This window comes from Mustela lutreola, chromosome 7 (assembly GCF_030435805.1).
Source record: "Mustela lutreola isolate mMusLut2 chromosome 7, mMusLut2.pri, whole genome shotgun sequence".
NCBI classification, from domain to species: Eukaryota; Metazoa; Chordata; class Mammalia; order Carnivora; family Mustelidae; genus Mustela; species Mustela lutreola.
Genome location: NC_081296.1, coordinates 39,213,662 through 39,237,188, shown reverse-complemented (window position 1 = coordinate 39,237,188; position 23,527 = coordinate 39,213,662). Strand labels below are relative to the sequence as shown.

Below are 23,527 nucleotides of genomic sequence, written 5' to 3'. Positions count from 1 at the left end.
CTAGGGGGGGTAAAAAAAAAAGGAAACCCCATATCGTATGGCTCAATAACTATGCTCGGATTTTTCATTTGCTAACATGGACATGAAGACTCCAGTATCTTCACGGAAGTGTAAAATTTAAAACGCTTGTAATTATGACTCAAAATTTATATAGTATATATGTGTATGAAGATAAGTGGGTGAAACAATGGGAGGGGGGAAAGCATATGCATTTAAGTACTCACCTGCTCCAATTTAAAAATATGCTGATTGAAGTAGTGTTGTAAACGTTCATTAGCAAAATTAATACAGAACTGCTCAAAGCTGTTATTTTCATAATCTTCAAACCCAAAAATATCAAGAACACCAATGGACAAAGTCTGTAAAATAGGAAAAAATTTATGATGGTTAAAAAATGATCCTCAAATTTATTTCACAAATAATATCCACAATATAGGTAACAAAATGCTCAAAGTTCTTCTGCAACAGTGGACAGGAAATTTGGGGGAGCCAGTGTTCAACCAAAATATTCCACAAAATAAAAACCTTTTTAGTTTTATGTTCACCTTTTTCTTTTTATCCCAATTATAAAAACACATCCAAAATTTTAACACATGTAATAAACTATTTACAAAAATGTTCAAAGCAGAGTTAGTGGCCTGTTATCTCAATCTCAGAAATCCCTAAATTCCAAGAGACAAAGAAATAGAAGGAATCACCTTATGGGAAAGTAAAAAATAACCTAAAGCTAGGTTTTTCTAGGGTATTCCAGGTTATGCAAAGAACACCATTCAAGTTTTCCTATTTTCACTCCTATACCCCAAAAGAATTCTGCTTTACAAACCAAGCTAAACTAGTATGTTTAATCACCCTTGTGCAAGCCAAGTATGAAACCAAGTATCAGAATATGTGGGTTTCTCCAATTTTTTTTTAAAAGATTTTATTTATTAATTTGACAGAGAGAAATCACAAGTAGACAGAGAGGCAGCCAGAGAGAGAGAGAGGGAAGCAGGCTCTCTGCCGAGCAGAGAGCCCGATGCGGGACTCGATCCCAGGACTCTGAGATCATGACCTGAGCCGAAGGCAGCGGCTTAACCCACTGAGCCACCCAGGCGCCCCGGTTTCTCCAATTTTTAAAACAATCTTTTTAACGACTTATTTATTTTACAGAAAAAGAGAGTGGGGGAGGGGCAGAGGGATTAATCCTCAAGCAGACTCCCTGCTGAGTGTGGAGCCTGACTCAGGGCTTGATCCCAAATCACAAAATCATGACCTGAGCTAAAACCAAGAGTAAGATGCTCAACTGACTGAGCCACCAGGTGCCCCAATTTTTTTTTAATTTTTATTTTTTAAAAAATTGTACAAATAGTTCTAAAAAATTATAACAAAAAACAACAATCCCGGGACGCCTGGGTGGCTCAGTTGGTTAAGCAGCTGCCTTCGGCTCAGGTCATGATCCCAGCGTCCTGGGATCGAGTCCCACATCAGGCTCCTTGCTCCGCAGGGAGCCTGCTTCTCCCTCTGACTCTGCCTGCCTCTCTGTCTGCCTGTGCTCGCTCTCGCTCGCTGTCTCGCTGTCTCTCTGACAAATAAATAAATAAAATCTTTAAAAAAAAAAAAAAAACAATCCCTTCTTCTTTGTCAATTTCTGCTCCCTAAAGCCAACACTCAAATCTTTTATCTATTTGGTATAAAACAGTACAATATAGCATACAAATGCTTGTTCTTCTGTCTTGATATTTTGCCCCTACAAACTTTATTCTAACTTCTTACTATGGATAATAAGGAATCAGCTCTAATACCACCAAGCCAGCATTCTTCTCACCACCTCACCTCATTCTTAAAATAGTTACATGACAATTTTAGTTAAATGAAAACAATCTTTCTCCACTATTACTAAGAGAGATGCTGGGAAAACTAATATAATGAGTAATAAATACTAGGAGTTTTTTGGGTTTTTTTAAAGATTTCTTTAAGAAATTTGAGAGAGAGGGAGAGCACAAGGAGGGAGGAGGTGGAAGGAGAGGAGCAGAGGGAGAGAGAAAGAATCCTCAAGCAGAGGGACTGTGGACCATGGAGCTTCAAACAGGGCTCAATCCCAGGACCCCAAGACCAAGACCCAAGCTGAAACCAAGAGTCAGCTGCCCAAATGACTAAGCCAAACCAGGTGCCCCAAGAGAAGATATTTTTTTAAAGTCTCCATTAACAGTGTTTTCTTTGGGGTACCTGCGTGGCTCAGTCAGTTAAGCCTCTGACTCACGATTTTGGCTCAGGTCATGATCTCATGGATAACAGGATCTACAGCCCCATGTGGGGGCTCTGCACTCAGCTGGAAGTCTGCTTGAGACTCTCTCCCTCTGCCCCTCCCCCTGCATGCACCTGCACTCTTTCTCTCTCTCAAATAAATAAATCTTTAAAAATAAAAAAAGATCATTTCCTTTAATTGATTCTGCTAATTCTAAGCCCTTATGAAAAGAGTACAAGTAATGACCTTCAAAAATAAGTCCATTTGGTAAATTAGATTTCTATTACAATTTTCTAACTGTAGGCTTAATCAAACAATAAAAAATTAATATTAGAACTGTTTTACATTTAAGACAGGAAGATTAAGTAATAAAGATGACATTTTAATCACCCTAAAGATGCAGACTATTCCATAAAATGTTGCTGAGAAAAATGGATTTGAAATTATTTAATTATCAAAAATCTGTCTTAGGGGCGCTTGGGTGGCTCAGTGGGTTAAAGCCTCTGCCTTCGGCTCAGGTCATGATCCCAGGGTCCTGGGATCGAGCCCCGCATCGGGCTCTCTGCTCTGCAGGGAGCCTGCTTCCTCCTCCCTCTCTCTCTGCCTGCCTCCCTGCCTACTTGTGATCTCTGTCAAATAAAATAAATAAAATCTTAAAAAAAAAAAATCTGTCTTATTAAGAAATAAATTCCAGAGGCGCCTGGCTGGCACAATAAGTGGAGCATGTGACTCTTGATCTCAGAGTTGTGAATTCAAGCCCCACATTGAATGTAAGAGATTACTTAAAAACAAAATCTTAAATAAATAAATAAATTCCAATGGGGGAAAAAACCCAAAGAGAAAAAATTAAATTCTAAAAGTATGAGAATAAATGTTTTTACAATCTGGGGCTGCAAAAGGGCTTCCAACATAAGAAAAACAAATAAAACCCAGGAAAATAAAGGAAGAAACAAACAGAGGGTTTTAGAAGGGAGGGGAGGTGGGGGGGATGGGTGAGTCTGGTGATGGGTATCAAGGAGGGCACAGATTGCAGTGAATACTGGAGTTATGTTATACGCAAACAATGAATCATGAAATACTATATCAAAAACTAATGATATACTGTATGGTGATTAACATAACACAATATTAAAAAAGGAAAAGAATGGCAGAATTAACTGCACAAAAATTTAATATGGGCCCTAAAACACAACATAAACAAATCTTAAAAGTCAAGAGAAAATATATGCAATATTTATCAAACTATGAATCTCTGCAATAACCACAGTAACTCCAAGAAAGAAGTAACAAAAAGACAAAATAAACAAAATAAAAATAGCAGGATATATAATGAAATGATGAAAAAACATGGGAAATACTTGACTTTTATCTATCACTGAAAAAAAGGACAATAAAATGGGATAGTCCTCTTACTCAGATTAGTAGATGAAAAGACTGATAATATCCAATGTGAGTAAAGGTGTAAGGAAATAGGCATTTTCATACACTACCAGTGGAAGTGCAGTCTTTTCTGAAAAGCAATTTAGCAGTAGCTAACAAAATTCTAAAATGTATATATTCTTAAATCCAGCAATTCATTTTGAGGATTTTATCCTAAAGAAATGTACACAAAGAATATTTGTTACATCATCATTTATAACAATAAAACAAATGTAATATATTTTTATGGGGAAATTTATGGTATACAGGCATACTATATAATACTATAAAGTTATTAAAAATAATGAAATCCAGACCTATTTCAAGACATATCAAGTAAAAAAAAAGATACAAGGTAGAAACAATACAGATAACATAATTCTATTTTTAATTTTAAAAGCAATTCTGTAAATGTACACCCACAGAAATGTACATAAGAAAAAGGTCTGGAAAGACATACAGAACAACAGTTTTCCTAAATATCAGGGTAATAACATACATAAGGAGGGAAACATCAGGGAATACAGATAAAAGGTAATTCTTACTTATTACTCTACATAATTCGGTGTTTTTAAATATTATTAAATTATATCATTTAAAAAAAATTTCCAGGAAAAATGTATAATAATCCAACATATGTCTACCTTTGTATTTTGCTCCAAATCTTTACTGTTCAGAAGTGCATGATTAATCCGAAAAACTATCCAGTCAAACAGGGCACTATATAAAGATTTAGCCATGGAATTTCTCACTGTCACAGCCTGAAAAAAGAAAAAAGAAAAGGGTTGGAGAACAAATGAAAATGGCACTAACCAAAGATACTATAACAAAGTGTATTTGCTTTCCACCAATAAAGAGAGCTTACTATCCTGAATTAGAAATTTTATTTTCTCTCAATTTAAATAGCCTATAACTGAAGTTTTCCATACACCCATAATCACTAATCTAGTCTCAACTCTAATCTAGACTAAAAGGTAAGGAAAATAAAATGTAGGTCACTCAGTTCAAAACAGTATCTGAAAATTAGGGTATACATTTTATCTAGTAAAGAAGGTGTAATAGGAGATTTACAAACAAATCAAACTTGCAAGCAAAAGCGGGAAAGACTATTCCAGGCAGAGGAATAAACCTGTTGGCAAACAGGAATCAGTTATCTGTGGAATCCTAGCTCGACTCTTAAAAAATAATCATAATACTACCACCGTTACATTCTGGTTGTCTCAAGCTTGTCATTCACCATAACCTCAAGGATTTCTCCATCCCCAGATAGAGTAATAATTCTTTCATTATGGAGTAATAAAATTTCTTTTTTCACCTCACTTCAAGCATTTCCCAGTTTATGGAAACTCTCTGTACTATCTGCTTAAAATTTCTATAACTCTGAAATTGTTCTAAAAAATAAAATCTATTAGTTAAAAAAAAATCAACATTTAGAAAGTACTACAACCAAAAAAAGGAGGGGGACATATTTTAGAGAATTGAGCCCTACCACTTAGAGAATACAAGTCCTAATGACTTACGTATTTATTTCGAGGGATTTATTTTGAAGCTTTACATTCAGATACATATTTATGTATCTGTACTAAAGTTTAGAGGAAATCGAGAATAATGATTAAAAATTAGGCTGTCTTCCAATCCTAGTTCTTCTACTTATTCTAAGTATTGTAACCTTGGCCCAAGATACTTAAACTCTTAAGCTACAGCTTATACATTTGTAAAATGTAGATAATACTAGAATCTACCACACGAATGATGAATTTCTGAATTCCAGTGAATAAAAACACAAAAGCTCCAAGTTTCTAACCCAAGAAATACTACCTAAACCATTACCTACACAGGAAAGAGAAGATGCTATCAAATTCTCTATCTTCAGCACCAGAAACTTGAATTGGAAAATGTTCACAACTTCTGAGAGAAAAAGGAATGCAACCCTAGAATTCTATACTTAGGTAAGTAATCAACAAAGTATCTTTAAAACTCAAAAAAATCAATCATAAAATACACAGAGAAACCAACTATTCTGTTTTTCTCCAGAGGGAAGAATGAATACAAACTGGTCTAGTTCAGCAAAAGTAAAAGATTTTAAAACTAAAACACAAGCATAAGACAAAGAAAACATAGAAAAAGAAATCACAGTAGCATAAAAAATACAAATGTGGTCCTATCACAGCTTAATTTCAGTAAACCCAAATACCAATTAACATTTTCCCACCCAAACAAGAGTGTTTCCTATCTCAATGAATGGTATCAATACTCTTAGAGTTGTGTGAGTCAGAAAATTAGGATTTATCCTTAGTATTTCCTTCTTTCTTCTTGCTTCCCAGTAAGCAAACAATTGCCAGATTCTGTTGATTTTACCATCTAAATGTCTCTCTCTCTTTTTTAAAAAATATTTATTTATTTGACAGAGAGAGATCACATAGGCAGAGAGGCAGGACGGGGGGAAGGGGGGATAAGCAGGCTCCCTGCTGAGCAGAGAGCCCGATGCAGGGCTTGATCCCAGGACCCTAAGATCATGACCTGAGCTGAAGGCAGAGGCTTAACCCACTGAGCCACCAGGCACCCCTAAATGTCTCTCTTTTTAAATACACCCATTTCTCCCTATCAATTTGTCACTATTCTAGACAAAGCAGCCAACCTCTCTCTATTCAGGAGTACTACCACGGCCTCTAAACTCATCTTTCCACATTCACTCTTGTCCTCTATGTTAGAAGCCTAAGAATGGTCACCAAGATTCCCATTCCCTGGTATATATATTCTGTATAACCCCCCCCCCATTAAGTGTGGGCAGGACTATAAATATGATGAATTTCACTCCAGTAAACTATCTTATCTTACATGACAAAGGGATTTAAAAGATGTAATTATGGCCCAAAATCAGCTGATTTTTTTTTTAAATTCACCAGAGGAAAATTATCCTGGGCTGACTTAATCAGAGAAATCTCTTAAAAGAGACTGAGCCTTTCCATCAGAGAGTCCCTTGCTGTCCTTTGAAGAAGTAAACTGCCATGTTGTGTACTAGACCACAAGCAGACTCTGCTTAGCAGGGCCTTGACAGTCAACAAGAAATTAGGGCTCTCAATCCTAACGCTGCAAGGAACTAAATCCTGTCAACAACCTGTGAACAAGGAAGAGGATGCTTAGTATCAGATGAGATCACAGCCTCTTCAGACATCTTTTTTTTTTTTTTTTAAGATTATTTATTTATTTATCTGACAGACAGAGATCACAAGTAGGCAGAGAGGCAGGCAGAGAGAGAGAGAGGAGGAAGCAGGCTCTCCGCGGAGCAGACAGCCCGATGCGGGGCTCGATCCCAGGACCCTGGGACCACGACCTGAGCCGAAGGCAGAGGCTTTAACCCACTGAGCCACCCTTCAGCCTGGTGAAACCCTGAGCAGAGGACCCAATAAATCTTTGCCCAGACTGATCCATGGAAAGTGTCAGAAAATATTAAGTCACTACGTTTGCTACACAATTATAGAAAATGCACTCTCCTCTGATCCCTTAAAAATAAAAATATAAGGGCACCTGGGTGGCTCAGTGGGTTAAGCCTCTGCCTTCAGCTCAGGTCATGATCTCAGGGTCCTGGGATCTAGTCCTGCGTCGGGCTCTCTGCTCATCGAAGAGCCTGCTTCCCCTTCCCTCTCTCTCTGCCTGCCTCTATGACTACTTGTGATTTCTTCCTCTGTGTGTCAAGTAAATAAATAAAATCTTTTTTAAAATAAATAAATAAAAAATAAAATAAAAATATAAGACACCTTTCTGCTTAAAACTTTTTAAGACTCTTCCACTGCTCTTCAGAAAATATTAAAATCCTTAAGGACTACTCCTTATTTTACCTCTAATGCCTAGAACATTTCTGAACACAAAGAAGATTTTCAAATGTTTACTACACAAAATAGATACACCAAACAGATGTAAACAAAAATAAATGAGGATCTATAAAAATCATCACAGCAAATTGAATTTAAAGTTAAAAATGTAAATAAACATAAGGAATTTTTTCTAAAGATTTTATTTATTTATTTGACAGAGAGAGATCAAAAGTAGGCAGAGCAGCAGGCAGAGAGAGAGGGGGAAGCAGGCTCCCTGTGAGCAGAGAGCCTGATGACCCTGAGATCATAACCTAAGCCAAAGGCAGAGGCTTAACCCACTCAGCCACCTACACGCCCTAGGAATTTTTTTTTTTTTTTAAGAGAGAGCAGAAGAGGGAAGGGGCAAAGGGAGAGAATCTCAAGCAGGCTCCACATTGCCCAGCGCAGAGCCTGACACGGGCCTTGATTTCACAATTCTGAGTTCATAACCTGAGCCAAAACCAAGAGTCAGATACTTAACCGACTGTGCCACCCAGGCACCCCAGGTATTTTATATTTTATAATATTTTAATATTTTCAATATTTTATATTGAAAAAAGTTACGAGGGTGCCTGGATGGCTCAGTGGGTTAAAGCCTCTGCCTTTGGCCCGGGTCATGGTCCCAGGGTCTGGGATCGAGCCTCGCCTTGGGCTCTCTGCTCAGCAGAGAACCTGCTTCCCCGCCTCTTTCTGCCTGCCTCTCTGCCTACTTGTGATCTCTGTCAAATAAATAAATAAAGTCTTAAAAAAAAAAGTTACGAAAGAAAATATAAAAGTACTGAAACTTTATGTAAAAGAAGGGCAAAACTTTTTAAAAGGTTTGGCTTTTTCTGTTGTTTAGAAAGGAGCGCTCAAATTTGGAGATTATGTCCTAAGACTCACGACATAATGAAGAAATATAGACTTGATGGCAGTAAGAACCCAAAAAATAGGATAAATGGATCAGTGTCAGCCTAAAAAGCATTCTCTACATTTCTACACTATTTCCCGACCCCTGTTTCTTCTAATCTCACATTCCTGTCCTATTTTTGTAATAACTGTCATAGTTTGATTTCTCATCACTGTCATTAAATTACACTTCAGAACAGTAGGCTTTTCAATAATTTCCCATTCATATACAGCTGAGTAGTATATAATAATAATAATAATAATAATAATAATGGCAATGACAGCAATAAATCTCATCTGGAAGCCTTGGTATACAGATGATACTTAAAGAAATGGGACTATGTGAGATAATCTAGCAATATAGCTAAGGAATACAGAGAAGAAAAGACAAGGACTATGTACCAGAGAACTACATTTTTTAGAGGTCAGGTGAAAAAGAAAGGGCAAACAGAAAGAATTACAAATGAGTACCTAACAATGAGAAAGCGAACCAGAAGAGTATGACATTCTGAAATGTAAGAAATTGCCTAAAGAAGAAATAATCAACTCGATCAAACACTGCTCATTTGTAAATCCATCCACTACCTGTTTGTTCACCCCATATTAATAATATAAAACAATAATGAACAGATTAAGATCTCAGAAGAAAAATGCATGCCCATTGCTTAAAATCATATTCAACTTTAAGTTTTCAAGTTGAGGGACGCCTGGGTGGCTCAGTTGGTTGGACGACTGCCTTCGGCTCAGGTCATGATCCTGGAGTCCCGGGATCGAGTCCCGCATCGGACTCCCAGCTCCATGGGGAGTCTGCTTCTCTCTCTGACCTTCTCCTCGTTCATGCTCTCTCTCACTGTCTCTCTCTCAAGTAAATAAATAAAATCTTTAAAAAAAAAAAAAAAAAAAAAAAAAGTTTTCAAGTTGATGGAAAATTCATAACTGAATTTCAAGGGCACAGAAAATATTTCAATCAACACTGTATTGTTATTATTTTCATTCTGTTAAAGGAAAGGGCATAAATTCAAACTTCTAAAACTGTTCAGAGTACTCTGATCTTAAAAAAATCTATTCATACCTCTGCCAGCTTATATGGCAAGATAAGCTTTTCTCCCACTGTCACAGTCTTCCTTGTAACTAACGCTTCAAATAGCATCTCTTCTTTAACCTAAACAACAGAAAAAAAAAAATTCAGTGTATAAGATTTATGACAATGAGCTGAATTATTTATTGACAATCCAAATAAAGAAAAAATCTCTAATGAGATTAGTAAATAGACAATAGAAAAAACAAAGACAATACATTTAATCATTTAAATACCGGTCAAAGTGAAAGTCAAACATTCCACTCACCCTATTTCCCACCACCCCCCCCAGAAAAGAGAGGGTACGTAAGACAGATGGGTCTTTTTAAAGTTTTCTTTCTGATCATAATGGAGAAGTATGTTTCTTTGTGTGAAATATGGAAATATAGAATAGTGCAAAAAAACATTTTAAGATGATCAACCATAATCCCACAACTAGCAAAGATTAAAAAGTGACAATACTTCTTTAATTCTAGGAACATTACCATGAGTATTTATTTATGTTTCAGATGTTTTATATTTATTTACACATGTTAATTTTAAAATAAAGATGATGTTTCCTTTGTTCTCATTCCCTCTAGAGGTAAATACCATGATGAATTTGTAAGTTATCATCTCAGTTTGGGTTTTTATACATATCTAATATACATATATTACATATATTTGTAAATAATACATTATACTGTATTATATATATACACATATACATATATATACACTGCACTATAATGTATACATTATACATTATACTGCCAAGTGTATTTAACTCTTATCTGTATGGAATCATATTGCCCATATGTTTTTGAGATTTAACTACATTGATAATTTAGATCAAGCTTATTTATTTTAATACTATATAACTTCCCAGTATATAAATTATGGCAGTGTGTAATCTATTCTTCTATGTATAGACATTTACACTATTTACCATTGTGCACTATTAGGAAATAAACTGAATAGTCTTGCATATGAGTTCAAGAATTTCTCTGAAGTACAAATCTAAAAGTAGAATTACTAGGTTATAGCATATACACTGTCATCTTTAAAGGATATTGCCAAACTACTAAACATAGTTCTCACCAATCTGCTCTCTGATCAGCCCTGAGCATTCCTATTTCTTCAAACCTTGAATATACTTGTTATTATCACACTACTGACTTTTGCCATGCTGAGGGTCATGAAATGGTAAAATAAGGGCATTTTATAAAAGCACCCAAACAAATAAAGATATAACACTGATAAAATTTTAAGTAGATAATATGATATGAAGTATATCAAGCAAAAAATATTCAATTATAAAGGAGAAAGTGAGTTACAAAACAACAGTGAAGCATTACCCTGTCACCAGGAATTCATGACAGATCAATAATTTTTTAAAATACAATGATACCAAAATATCCTTCTCATTCACTACTACATGAGTAGCATCCAGTACTCAATCTTCAAATTCAAAACAAGTTAGAAAAAATTTGAGGAACATTACCTTTACAAACTGCAGTAAAACTAAAAATAAATAGCCAAAGTTTACATATAAGACCTCAAGCTTTCGCATATATTTAAAATATTTTGGGGCGCCTGGGTGGCTCAGTGGGGTAAAGCCTCTCCCTTTGGCTCAGGTCATGATTCAGGGTTCTGGGATCGAGCTCAGGTCCCTGCTCAGCAGGGAGCCTGCTTCCTTTCTTCTCTCTCTGCCTGCCTCTAAGCCTACTTGTGATCTCTCTCTGCCAAATAAATAAAATCTTAAAAATAAATAAACAAATAAATAAATAAAATATTTTGAAAAACAAAATTAAATAATACCAGATTACACAAATATGACAAAACCAAGAAAACTAAGAAAAAACTTGTGTGATTAAAAAAAAAAACAGTTTTATTGTTGAGCTCAAGCAATTATTAAAAGTGAGTATTTAAAAATAAATGATCTATGCAGTAGACTCAAGACATTTTTTTAAAGGATTAAACAAATACAGGCTGGCAACAACATGGAGCAAATGTCACTTCCATACACTTGTATAAACTGGTATAACCACTAGAGAGAGTAATCCGTCAATATCAGTAAACTATTTATGTCTGTGTGTATACCAACCCAAAACTATACTCCTTGGACTATACTCTAGAATAATTTACACACATGTCCACGAAGAGACATATACAACAATGCCTATCACAGTACTACCAATAAATGAGAAATTACAAATAACCTCAATCCCCTCTAAGAAAAATAAATTGTTTTACTCACATAATGAAATTTTAGAAACTAAAAAGAATCATGTAGAATATTTAAATCAGTATTGAAAAATCTCAAAAACACAGTACAGAATGAAAAAGTCAAGATTAGAATGATACAGTAAAACATTTATGAAACAAGTATGAAAATATATAGAAAGCTTTATATTCTTATATAAACATCTACCTATTTTGAAAATAGAAAAATAGAATGGGAATGATAAACACCAAACTCATAACAATGTTTACTTCTAGGGTAGCAGAGTACAAAGTGAGCTACAATTACCTGCAATATTTTATTACATGAGTGGAATTGTGAGTACACAGGTGTTTATTATATTGTTTTCTGTATATACTGTATACTGAGACTAATTCATAATTTAACAGGAAAATGAAGAAGGAAATACGTTAAAACAAAAATTAAGACATTAATTAAGTAAAATGGTAGAACTAATAAATCTAAAAGCCAATTACTTGAATATAAAAAATAAAAGACAATTCTCACTAAATCACAAAAATTAAGAAACACAAACATTAAGAAATACAAAGTCAACACCATAGAGAAAAAGGTTTTAAATATTAACATAGCATTTACAAAGAATGCCAAAAAAAAATTGTAAACATTTAATCAACATATTAATTTCCTAGATAAACACAAATCATCAAAATGAACACAAGCCAGACTTGAATCCTTTTTTTTTTTTTTTAAGATTTTATTTATTTATTTGACAAAGAGAGATAATGAGAGAGAAACACAAGCAGCGGGGAGCTGGAAAGGGAGAAGCAGGCAGGGAGCCCGACACGGAGCTCAATCCCAGGATTCTGGGATCATGACCTGAGCCATGGGCAGACATCTAATGACTCAGCCACCCAGGCGCCCCTAGACTTGAAAATCCAAAAAAATTAGTTAATACAAAACAAACTTCTGGAAAGATATCAAATATAGTTGATCATAGGGTTAATCTCTCTCAAATCTTTAAGGAACATACTATTCTTTGCTAATGATTCTTCTCTAAATGGCAGAAAAAAATTTGAAAGGATAAAAAACTACCCAACTCCTTTTAAAGGGTTGGCTTAATGGTGGCACTAAAACCTAATAATGATCATACATAGATCTACATACAAAACATACTAATCTTGCTTATCTTCGATAAACATCCTGAAGAAAATATTACTGAATTCATGATATTTAATCAACTACTTCTATAATTTCCCAATGTCCTCAGTGTACATATATGACTTTTAAAATAAAAAAAATAAGGGCGCCTGGGTGGCTCAGTGGGTTGGGCCTCTGCCTTCGGCTCAGGTCACGGTCCCAGGGTCCTGGGATCGAGCCCCACGTTGGGCTCTCTGCTCGGCAGGGAGCCTGCTTCCCTCTCTCTCTGCCTGCCTCTCTGCCTACTTATGATCTCTGTCTGCCAAATAAATAAATAAATAAATCTATAAATAAATAAATAAGGTAAAAAAATAAACTTTATTAACACAAAATAACTAGGAATGAGTACAATATCTAAGTCTACAATGTTTCTCATACTCATTTAATTGAAAAAATGATATATGTGTTAAAAACCCATTCTTCATATTGTTTCAACAGATGTTAAAATATATTCAAAATATATACATCTGTTAAAAACTGAATGATGGTTCAGTTTTTGATAATGATGGTTCTAATAGTTCTAATATACTCCAAAACATGCAACAAAAATATGCTCCACAATTACCCACAATTAATGTACTGGAGCTTGTTCATCTTTCAATAGTTTCACAAGTATATATCTCAAATAGAATTCAGTAAACAGAATACTCAAAAATATTCATTGCTGCCTGAGGTGACTACAAAATTATAAAAATAATTGGAAAAATAAAATAATTTCAGAAACATTTGTTCTTAAAAACTAAATCTATATTTATCATTGAACTAAATCACTTTGAGAAGGAAAGGAATTAAATCTTAACTAAAGAGTTTACATTTTAGTTAAACCAGTTGTTGCTCATATCTTTGAATTCCATCTCAACAAAAGCCTTAAGTTTGCAATTATTATTACCAATTTTAATCAATAACAGGATATCATTTTTTAAAATTTTTTTACTTAAATTCAATTAACATACAATGTATTATTAGTTTCAAAGGTAGAGGTCAGTGATTAATGAGTCTTCTATAATACCCAGTGTTCATTATGTCACATGTCCTCCTAAATGTCCATTACCCAGCTACCCTATTCCCCCACCACCCCTCTAGAAACCCTGAGTTTGTTTAGGAAATCATTTTAAAAAATAATTTCTGAGAACTAAATACAAGCAGGATACTATAGTATAGGTCCTATCAGTTACTTGTCTAGCTCCTCAACTTTGAAGATAACTTCTTCCCACGTATTATCAAACCTCCATTCCTACTAGTGCAGACTAAACATAACAAGAAGGAACTTAAGGGGTGCCTGGCTAGCTCAATCAGTTAAGCATCCGGCTCTTGATTTCAGCTCAGGTCATGAGCTGGGATCAAGCCCCACAATGGGCTTCTTGCTCAGCAGGGAATTTGCTTAGGATTCTCTCTCCCTCTGCCCCACCCCCTTACTCATGTGTTCTCTCTCTTTCAAATAAACAAAATGGTTAGTTTTTTTTAAGATTTTATTTTATTAGACACACAAAGAGGGATCACAAGTAGGCAGAAAGGCAGGCATAGAGAGAGGGGGAAGCAGGCTCCAGAGAGCCAATGCGGGGCTCGATCCCAGGACCCTGAGATCATGACCTAAGCCGAAGGCAGAGGCCCAACCCACTGAACCACCCAGGGGCCCCAGTTTTGTGTGTGTGTGTGGTTTTTTTTTTTTTTTTTTAAAGAAGGAAGTTAAGAAGCTTGGGTTCAAAAGTAAGATTTGGTATCAAATCATATTGTTGATATAGTCAAACTTTGACACTGGTAAGCCTATTTCTCAGAATAGGATTTCTCCTTTTTCATCAATACTTGGCTCCTTTTAAAATTACCTGAATTGCTCTTACCAGCTCTAACCAAAGAAGGAATACTGCACCAAGAACAGAAGCCTTGGTACCTGCTGAATGCCTGAACTTGTAAGTAAAACCACTAGCTACAATGCACTATTATTACCACAATACCAAGTGCTTCTGTTGACTAAAATATCACCTAAAATGCCTGACTGAAATACCAACTGTTCCCTGATCCTCATGACCTTCAAAATTACCACCTTCAGATACCACATTCCATCCACATCCTGGTAGAACTTCTTTCCAGCAAGTGAGTCTAGTTTCAGTTTAACGTATCCCCTTCTCCTGCCCTGTCTGCCAGACTAACTCATTTCACTAAAGTTAATAAGCAACACCCAGGCATGTGCAAAATAAAAAGCACTGTAAGGTTAGATAAATAAAAAAGAGGCATCTATTGCTCTCAAAGAGCACTGTCGCCTTATAAAGGACACAAACTAGTAAACAATTAACTTTGTGCTACAAAATCAAAATTAAATTATGCTAAGTAGACATAAATGTTCTACCCTGATGGGAGTCACTTTAGATCATCTAATAAGGTTAAACTCTATTAAAGTGGCAAATGAATCAAGATTTGAAAGATTTGATCTTCCAATCAAGATTTGGAAAAAAAGCAGGCTACTCATAACTGCAAAAAAAATGGAAACAACCAAGATGTCTTTCAATAGGCGAATAAACAAACAAACTATGGTACAGCCACACAATGTCATACTACCCAGCAATAAAGAGAAATGAGCTATCAAGCCACAAAAAGATATGACTGAACCATATACATAATGCATCTAACATACAAAATATGTTTTAATCAACTATTTATGTTATCAGTAAGGCGGCTGGTCAACAGTAGCCTATTAAGTTTTGGGGGAGTCAAAAGTTACACCCAGATTTTTGACTGCCCAGAGAGGCTGGTACTCCTAGCCCCTGCACTGTTCAAGGGTCAACTGAATACTAAAATTGAATAATTTAGTAAATGAACAGAAAAAAGGAGGTAAAGAAAGATAAGGAAAACGACAGCTTCCTCACTGTTAAAAAGGGAGTTTATAGATAAGAAGAGAAGGCTAGAATGATACATGTGATAATGTATTAGTTAGGAACATCAGTAGGACCTCATGTTTATCTTCATATAGCTATAGATGCATATATAAAAACATTTGTAGTATGTGAATATACATAGGTTAGTAAACACACATATATTTTCTTGCTCTGTGAGAGGAGAAGGCCTATAAAAAATGATGCCCCTTTCGAGATGAATCTGACAAGTGAGCTGGGAAAACACTGGAAATCATCACTCCCAGAAGAAAGAATAAGGTAATAAAGATCTTGATTATAAGAAGAAGCATGGGAGGAGATGAAGACCCCTGGCTCTTACTTAGACATGAAGGAAAAAATTAGTACCTTTTTCTCTCCACTCATCCAGATACCCCATCTTCAGATAAATAATCTAACCAAAATCTTAGTATGAGAAGAAATCTCAAATACAGAAGGAGAAAAACTATTAATGTCTTAGACTATCATACAGTCTAGAGTGAAAAACTGATCCTATCCAGCAAATTGGGGGATTATGGATATCCAGGCCAAAGGGAGGTAGGCAAGAAAAACCAAGCCTTCCAAAGATTCTGGCACAATCGACAGCAAAAATTCCATCTTTTGGAGAAACACTATTAATAAAAAGCATTAGCCCATTTACACCTAGCCAAATAATTACACAAAATTTAAAGTGAGAAGTTACCCAGTATTTGAGAAATGACAAGTGAAAATATAAGCACTTACTTCTAATAATTCTGAGACAATGGGCAGAACTTCAGGATTACAGATATCTATGGAGTCATCCCGGTATGTCTTCTTTTTATAACAGATATTACCCAAATGTAGTATTGCTGAGAGAAGAGAGAAAATCCTGTGAAAATAAAACCATAAATTATAGCTGGTTTATGTGCAGTTTCCAAACTTATTTCACTGTAAAATTCTAATCAAGCAAATTAACCAGTACAAACATATTTAATCTTCATAAAAATAAAAAATATGCTTTTCATTTAAAAAAAAGTAAGAATAAAAAATATGCTTTTCATTTAAAAAAAGTAAAAATAAAAAATATGGGAATAATAACTATAATAACTAAATTTCATGTGTACTACGTCAGGCACTGTGCAAAGTGCTTTATAGAACCTTAACTTTCAGTACTGTACCTCTGGACATAGTTGTTTGAAGAGGATTTGCTATTGCCCGAATCTGTACAGTGTTTCAAAATCCATACATTTCTAAATGCTTTTCATCCTGCCTGGAATGCCCCTTCCCTACATTGTCTATTTCAGATCTACTGAATCAGAATCTTTAAAGGAAAGGCCTTGGAATCTGTATTTTCTTATAGCCTAGATCATTTTTTATGATTAGTTATATTTAAGAATTGATTTCCTACATCATACTACAGTGCCCTTTATAAATGCTTTGAAAGTAAACAGTATGGGGGGCACCTGGGTGGCACAGTGGGTTAAAGCCTCTGCCTTCAGCTCAGGTCATGATCCCAGGGTCCTGGGATCAAGCCCCGCATTGGGCTCTCTGCTCAGTGGGGAGCCTGCTTCCTCCTCTCTCTGTCTCTCTGCCTGCCTCTCTGCCTACTTGTGATCTGTCAAATAAATAAATAAAAATCTTTAAAAAAAAAAAAAAAGAAAGAAAGAAAGAAAGAAAAGAAACAGTATGAGGCCCATGAGGTAAATTACTTAATTTTCAGGCCCCTCCCATAAAACATCTACAACTGGACCCTCCCTTCCACTCTTCCCTTCTGTCTTAGAGGAACACATGACCTTCTTCCTGTCAAACTAAACCCCTTCTTGTGCTTTGCATCTCATGAACTCCAGTTTACTCAGGAACTTTATTATGCCTATTTCTTATCTCTTACCTGATCTAGAAGAACTTTCTATCAAAATGATATCTTCATTTTCTCTTAAAGAACCCATCCTAGATTACACATCTTCCCCTTACCTTCACAAACAAGCTTATTAAACTGTTAACTTATACTCCTTTTCTTCATTTTGTCATTCCCTATTTATTCTTATATCTGGACATCGGACCCCATTAAAATATCTCAGAGAAGTTACCAAGGACCACCAGGTAAGAAAAGTGTATTATAAAGAGAAATGAGCTATCAAGCCACAAAAAGACATGACTGAATCATATATATAATGCATCTAACATACAAAATATGTTTTAATCAACTATTTATGTTTTGGTTATCGGTCAACAGCAGCCTATTAAGTTTTAGGGGAGTCAAAAGTTACAACCAGATTTTTGACTACCCAGAGGGGTTGGTACTCCTAACTTACCTGACCTCTCCAAAGCATTTAATACAGCTAAACACTCCATCTAAAAGCCCTTCTGGGAAACACATACACAGACACAGACACACACACACATGCATCTTTGTGTCTTGTCCAACTATTTCCTTATGATAAACCTGTTCTACCTATAAAATTTTAATTATGTGTTTTCTGAAAATTAGGAAGTATTCTAAATAAAATAAAGACACTGCTTTAGGAACTAAATAGCCATACTTTCAAAGGTCCTGAATCAATATCTAATTGATCGATCTAATTTTTCAAATAATTTAAAATTTTAAGTGTTTGAATCATTAACATGACTCAAAATTTTAAAGGAATAATTCATAAACGTACTCTGGGTAAATTAGAGAGGAAACACAGTATCAATTGAATCATTACAAAGACTAATGGAAACCAAAGGATATAAAAATGAAAATTCATGGGCCACTTATTAAACACCATATTTAGTAGGAGTTTATATGGTTGTTAATTATATCCTTCAGAATCTGCGGTTCAACAAATCAGTACGTTAATGTTTTTTCAAACACAAATATGTGATACTTAGTCTCCAACAATAATAAATGTTAAATAAACAATCTTATATACTGTGATAACTCAATACAAAAAAGAGTTACAAATATGAATAAAAATCCCTATTCACAAAATGTGTAAAATCTTGCATTAAGAAATAAAAACAGTAACAAAAAATCCCTATACTATAAGGCAGGGTATAAAATAAAATACTAAAATACTTAAGGTAGACACAATGCACAGTTAAGAAAAATTTCATTAAATAGGTAGGACATGGGGCCCATGGCTGGCTCAGTAGGAAGAGTGTAGGATTCTTGATTTCAGGGTCATGAGTTCAAACCCCACATTAGGTGTAGAAGTTACTTAAATAAATAAATAAGCTTTAAAAAATAAAAAGGGGGACACCTGGGTGGCTCAGTGGGTTAAGCCTCTGCCTTCACCTCAGGTCATGATCCCGGGGTCCTGGGATCGAGCCCCGCATGGGCTCTCTGCTCGGCGGGGAGCCTGCTTCCCCCTCTCTCTCTGCCTGCCTCTCTGCCTACTTGTGATCTCTGTCTGTCAAATAAATAAAAAAATTTTTTTAATTAAAAAATAAATAAATAAATAAATAAATAAAATAAAAAGGGAGGACATGAATAGTAAGTACTCAAAGCAAACAGGTTTCCATTCACATACCAAATTTTAGGATGCCTGCAAAGTGTGTTAAGAAGAATTCTGGGTTAGATCTCAGTGCAGTTGAAAAGATTGCTGTGATTTATGAGCACAGTCAATCATGGTCAAAGGAGAGGGGAACAGTAGTATATATGTATATATGTTATGTTATCAAAAAAAACTGGCATTATTTCAATGAGTAAAAAAGAGATAAAGATGAGTCCTTCAAGGAATGGGGAAAATACCGGACATTCAGAATACAATATAATGTTTTAGAGGATCCTATCGGTCTAGCTAAAACGCAAAACTTGTGTTAGGGAATATCTGATGATAATATCTAAAAAATACAGAAAGGTCAAATTACAGGCCAGGTTACCAAATATATTACATATATTTTCCAGTGGTTTCCAATATGGGATACACTGGTATCAGAAAGTATAAAGGACACACAACCCTTGGATGTATGAGAAATACATTTTATTTCCAACTTATTTTATCTAAAAAAATGAAATTATGTTTCACTATTATTTAGTATATAGACAATCAGGTGTGTCACATGAGATATAGGAGGTATGCTGAAGAAAGAATATAAGAAATGTAGCATGGAGGAACTATAGAGTTACTCTCATTTACTCAGTAACTTTTAGTGAATTGAAGTTTATGTGACCAATTAAATGGCCTTGCATCTTTACATTTGGTATTTTTTTTTAACTTTTCTTTTTTTCTTTTTAAAGATTTTATTTATTTGTCAGAGAGAGAGAGAGCATGCGCACACGCCCAAGCAGGGGAAAATGCAGGAAGAAGGAGAAGCAGGCTCCCCACTGAACAAGGAGCCTGATGTAGAACTCAATCCCAGGACCCTGGGATCATGACCTGAGCCTAAGGCAGTGCTTAACGTAACCAACCGAGCCATCCAGGCCTCCCTTAATTTATCTTTCAAAAAAAGTTTGGCAGGGGCGCCTGGGTGGCTCAGTGGGTTAAGCCTCTGCCTTCAGCTCAGGTCATGGTCTCAGGGTCCTGGGATAGATCCCCACATCGGGCTCTCTGCTCACCAGGGAGCCTGCTTCCCCTCCCCCTACCCCCGCTCCCACCTGCTGCTCAGCCTACTTGTGATCTCTGTCAAATAAATTAAAAAAAAAAAAAAAGTTTGGCAAATAATCTGATAATTCCAGATTCATAGTAATCACAAACAAGAAAATAGCACAGCTGTTATTCTACTTTTAGTATGGCATTAAAAGTTGACAATATAATCAGATCTGAAATAACTAATTCCCTTCCCCAAAAAATAGTTCTGTTAATATTTTTTTCTGGTGACAGTCAAGGTTATTTGTGTCTTTAATTTTACTAATTTTTTTATTATGTTATGTTATGTTAGTAACCATACAGTACTTCATTAGTTCTTGATGTACTGTTCCATGATTGTTTGCATATAACACCCAGTGCTCACTGCAATATGTGTGCTCTTTCATACCAATCATCAGGCTTTAATTTTAAATAGCTTGTTTTATTTTAAATATAATCTGCTTCATTTTTATCTCAACCTTTTTACATTTCTATTTTGTTTATAGTGAAATATGTTTAGCATCCTAAGAGACTCCTCAGGAAACAAACTGAGGATTGCTGGAGGGGAGGAGGTGGGAGGGATGGGGTGGCTGGATGATGGACATTGGGGAGGTTATGTGCTATGGTGAATGCTGTAAATTGTGTAAGCCTGGTGATTCACAGACCTGTACCCCTGGGGCAAATAATACATTATATGTTAATAAAAAATAAGAATAAATTAATTTTAAAAATATATATGTTTAGCATAATAGTACAGACACTAATTTAGAGAGGGAAAATTATATTTTACTGATAGGTATGCATGCCTTAATAAGATTAGAGATCAATGATACAGAAAATAAGAAGCTATAAAAATAGTGTCATAAAGCAAGTTTCTAAGTAAAGTCTATGGACCGACTTCAGGAACACCATGAACTCCTGCAATTATATGCAAACATTTATGGACGCACAGTTTACAGGAAGAAGAGCTCCAACTTTCAAGAGATTCTCAAAGAATTTATAATTAAAAAAGCAATTCAAAGCAAGTCTTTTATTTTTTTTTTTTTAAAGATTTTATTTATTTATTTGACAGACAGAGATTACAAGTAAGCAGAGAGGCAGGCAGAGAGAGAGGAAGGAAAGCAGGCTCCCTGCTGAGCAGAGAGCCCGATGCGGGGCTCGATCCCAGGACGCTGGGATCATGACCTGAGCCGAAGGCAGAGGCTTTAACCCACTGAGCCACCCAGGCGCCCCCAAAGCAAGTCTTTTAGAAAAATAAATTTTCAAATCAATGCTTAACAAGGAAGAAGGAGGTATTAGATTTGGAATATTTGTTAGAAAATTCTTTCAAAGGACCAAGGAAGAGGAACTTGTGAAACACACATTGTGATTTTGTTCTCTACCAAAGGTATAAGAATACAGTAAACAAACTCACTGTCTTCGTGTCTTGGGAAGAAATCCTACCATTTCCATGGCCAGTTGTAAGCGTTCAAAATCATGCCTCAAATCTTCCCCCTCCACCGAGAAGCAATCCTGCTTATTTAAGAAAAACAGGGAAGAAATCAATATTACCTTTTGAAAAGTCAGGTAAGCCACTCAGAAATATAGTAATTCTAGGTAAATATACCTGCGTATAAAAATTAGAGCTGGTGAAATATTTGGAGAATTCTTGTTACAGGTATGCAAACTAAACACATACCTACCAAAATACCAGTAAGTTACTTTTTTCTCCCTTTCACAATCACCAAGTCAAGGTTCACAAAGTAACTTAAGATAAAGAGCTAACAATATTATAAAATATTCTGATACCAACTTTGACTTCGAGTGGTGCTCAAGAGTTCTGAAGATCCAAAGCACTTAAGAGAGCCCAATTTCACAAACAAATGTTATTTATTCAACAAATATTTAAATGCCTACACTTATCATGCAAGGCACTAGATGCTGAGATACAAAAATAAATTTTAGAAGAGGCAGTAATGTAGTTGAGAAATGGAGTCTAGATATATATAATATAAACATGTTTATCTCAATATTAGATATAATAAAAATAGTTCCTAATGAAATTATATAAAGAACAGGATTATCAGTAAAAGAAAGTATATGTGAAAATTAAAAATCTGCAAAAAAACACACATTAGTTGGTAAAGATAGCTGTGAACTACCAAATACAATATTTTTGGAGTAACCTTTGCATTTCAGCTCCCAAAAAAGTCAAACACATATATAATCTTTATCTTTAAAATAACAAGTTTTTAAAGCCTTTTACTATATGTTCTCACAATCCCTTATAGGTACATTTTCAAAAACCTCCTCACATGTATAATTTTTTTAATGTCTGACTGTGGAATGTTGCATCAAGTACTCAATAAACGCATTAACTGTTATCTGTTTTATTCACTGCTGATCTCCAGCATCAAATCAGTGCCAAGAAGAAAGTAATATATAATCACTGAATTACTGAATAAGTTCTGAATTAAATCAAACATTCCTTTTTGAGAAAGTATTCATTTTTTTAAAAACTATCAAGTATCTAGCATGTAAACCTGCTTTTGACCCTGTAAGAATGAGTTAATGAGTAATGCAGATATATAGCATAAAATTAGATATTAAACCCAAGAAGATAATAATGTGTATGTATATATAATTATATATTCATTCAGTAGAAAAGAAAAGAAGCTTAGAGGTTAAATAATTCACCTAATTGACAGGGGTGGCAAAATGAAAATCTTTCCAGTTCTAAATCCTCTACCCTCTGTCAGGCAACACCAGTTGCCTGAGTTTATTTAATAGGATAGCTTTAACAGGAATTAAATCAATATACAACAGGCAAAAAGGAGTCCCTTGTTAAAAGCAATTTCCTCATCACAGTTCCCCTTGGAATCATCTGTACAATTCCATTATATATATATGATAATATAGGACAAATTACAGAACAGTACCTAACAATCCTCTCTTCTTATAATGCTAAGCCACACAAGTTCTCATCACTCAGAGGGGAAAAAAAGTTTAGTTTGCTCCCAAATATACTCTGAGGAGCTAAGAGAAAAAAACAAACCAAAAGATCCTCAGATTAACTGCTTGCTTTCATTAACTTGTGAGAAAAGGCAACAGAAATTATCCAAAGTTCAAACAATAACAGATTGAAAACACAGTGAATGAGAGGCTAATGAAAGATACAAAGGAAATAAAGGAATATGGCTACAAAATTCTTGAAGGAAAAGATGGATAATGATGATTTCGATGGTGGCAGCAGCTCTGGGAACATGTACTGTATACTTTACTAAATACTAAATACTCTATCAAGCTG

General features: G+C 35.0%; 1 protein-coding gene across 10 annotated transcripts in view; it reads right to left on the bottom strand.

The window, feature by feature from the left end:
* Positions 1–23,527, bottom strand: part of MYO9A (myosin IXA) — a 297,273-nt gene that overhangs the window by 191,910 nt on the left and 81,836 nt on the right. For 7 of the 10 annotated variants that reach the window (XM_059180512.1, XM_059180509.1, XM_059180516.1 and 4 more), the window contains exons 7-11: positions 21,656–21,756; positions 16,454–16,580; positions 9,458–9,547; positions 4,288–4,404; positions 225–359 (exon numbers count right to left, since the gene is read on the bottom strand). In XM_059180512.1, coding sequence (XP_059036495.1) covers positions 225–359; positions 4,288–4,404; positions 9,458–9,547; positions 16,454–16,580; positions 21,656–21,756 — 570 coding nt within the window. The remainder of the gene's footprint in view (positions 1–224; positions 360–4,287; positions 4,405–9,457; positions 9,548–16,453; positions 16,581–21,655; positions 21,757–23,527) is intronic. The other 3 variants (XM_059180514.1, XM_059180518.1, XM_059180515.1) reach the window with 1 other exon arrangement.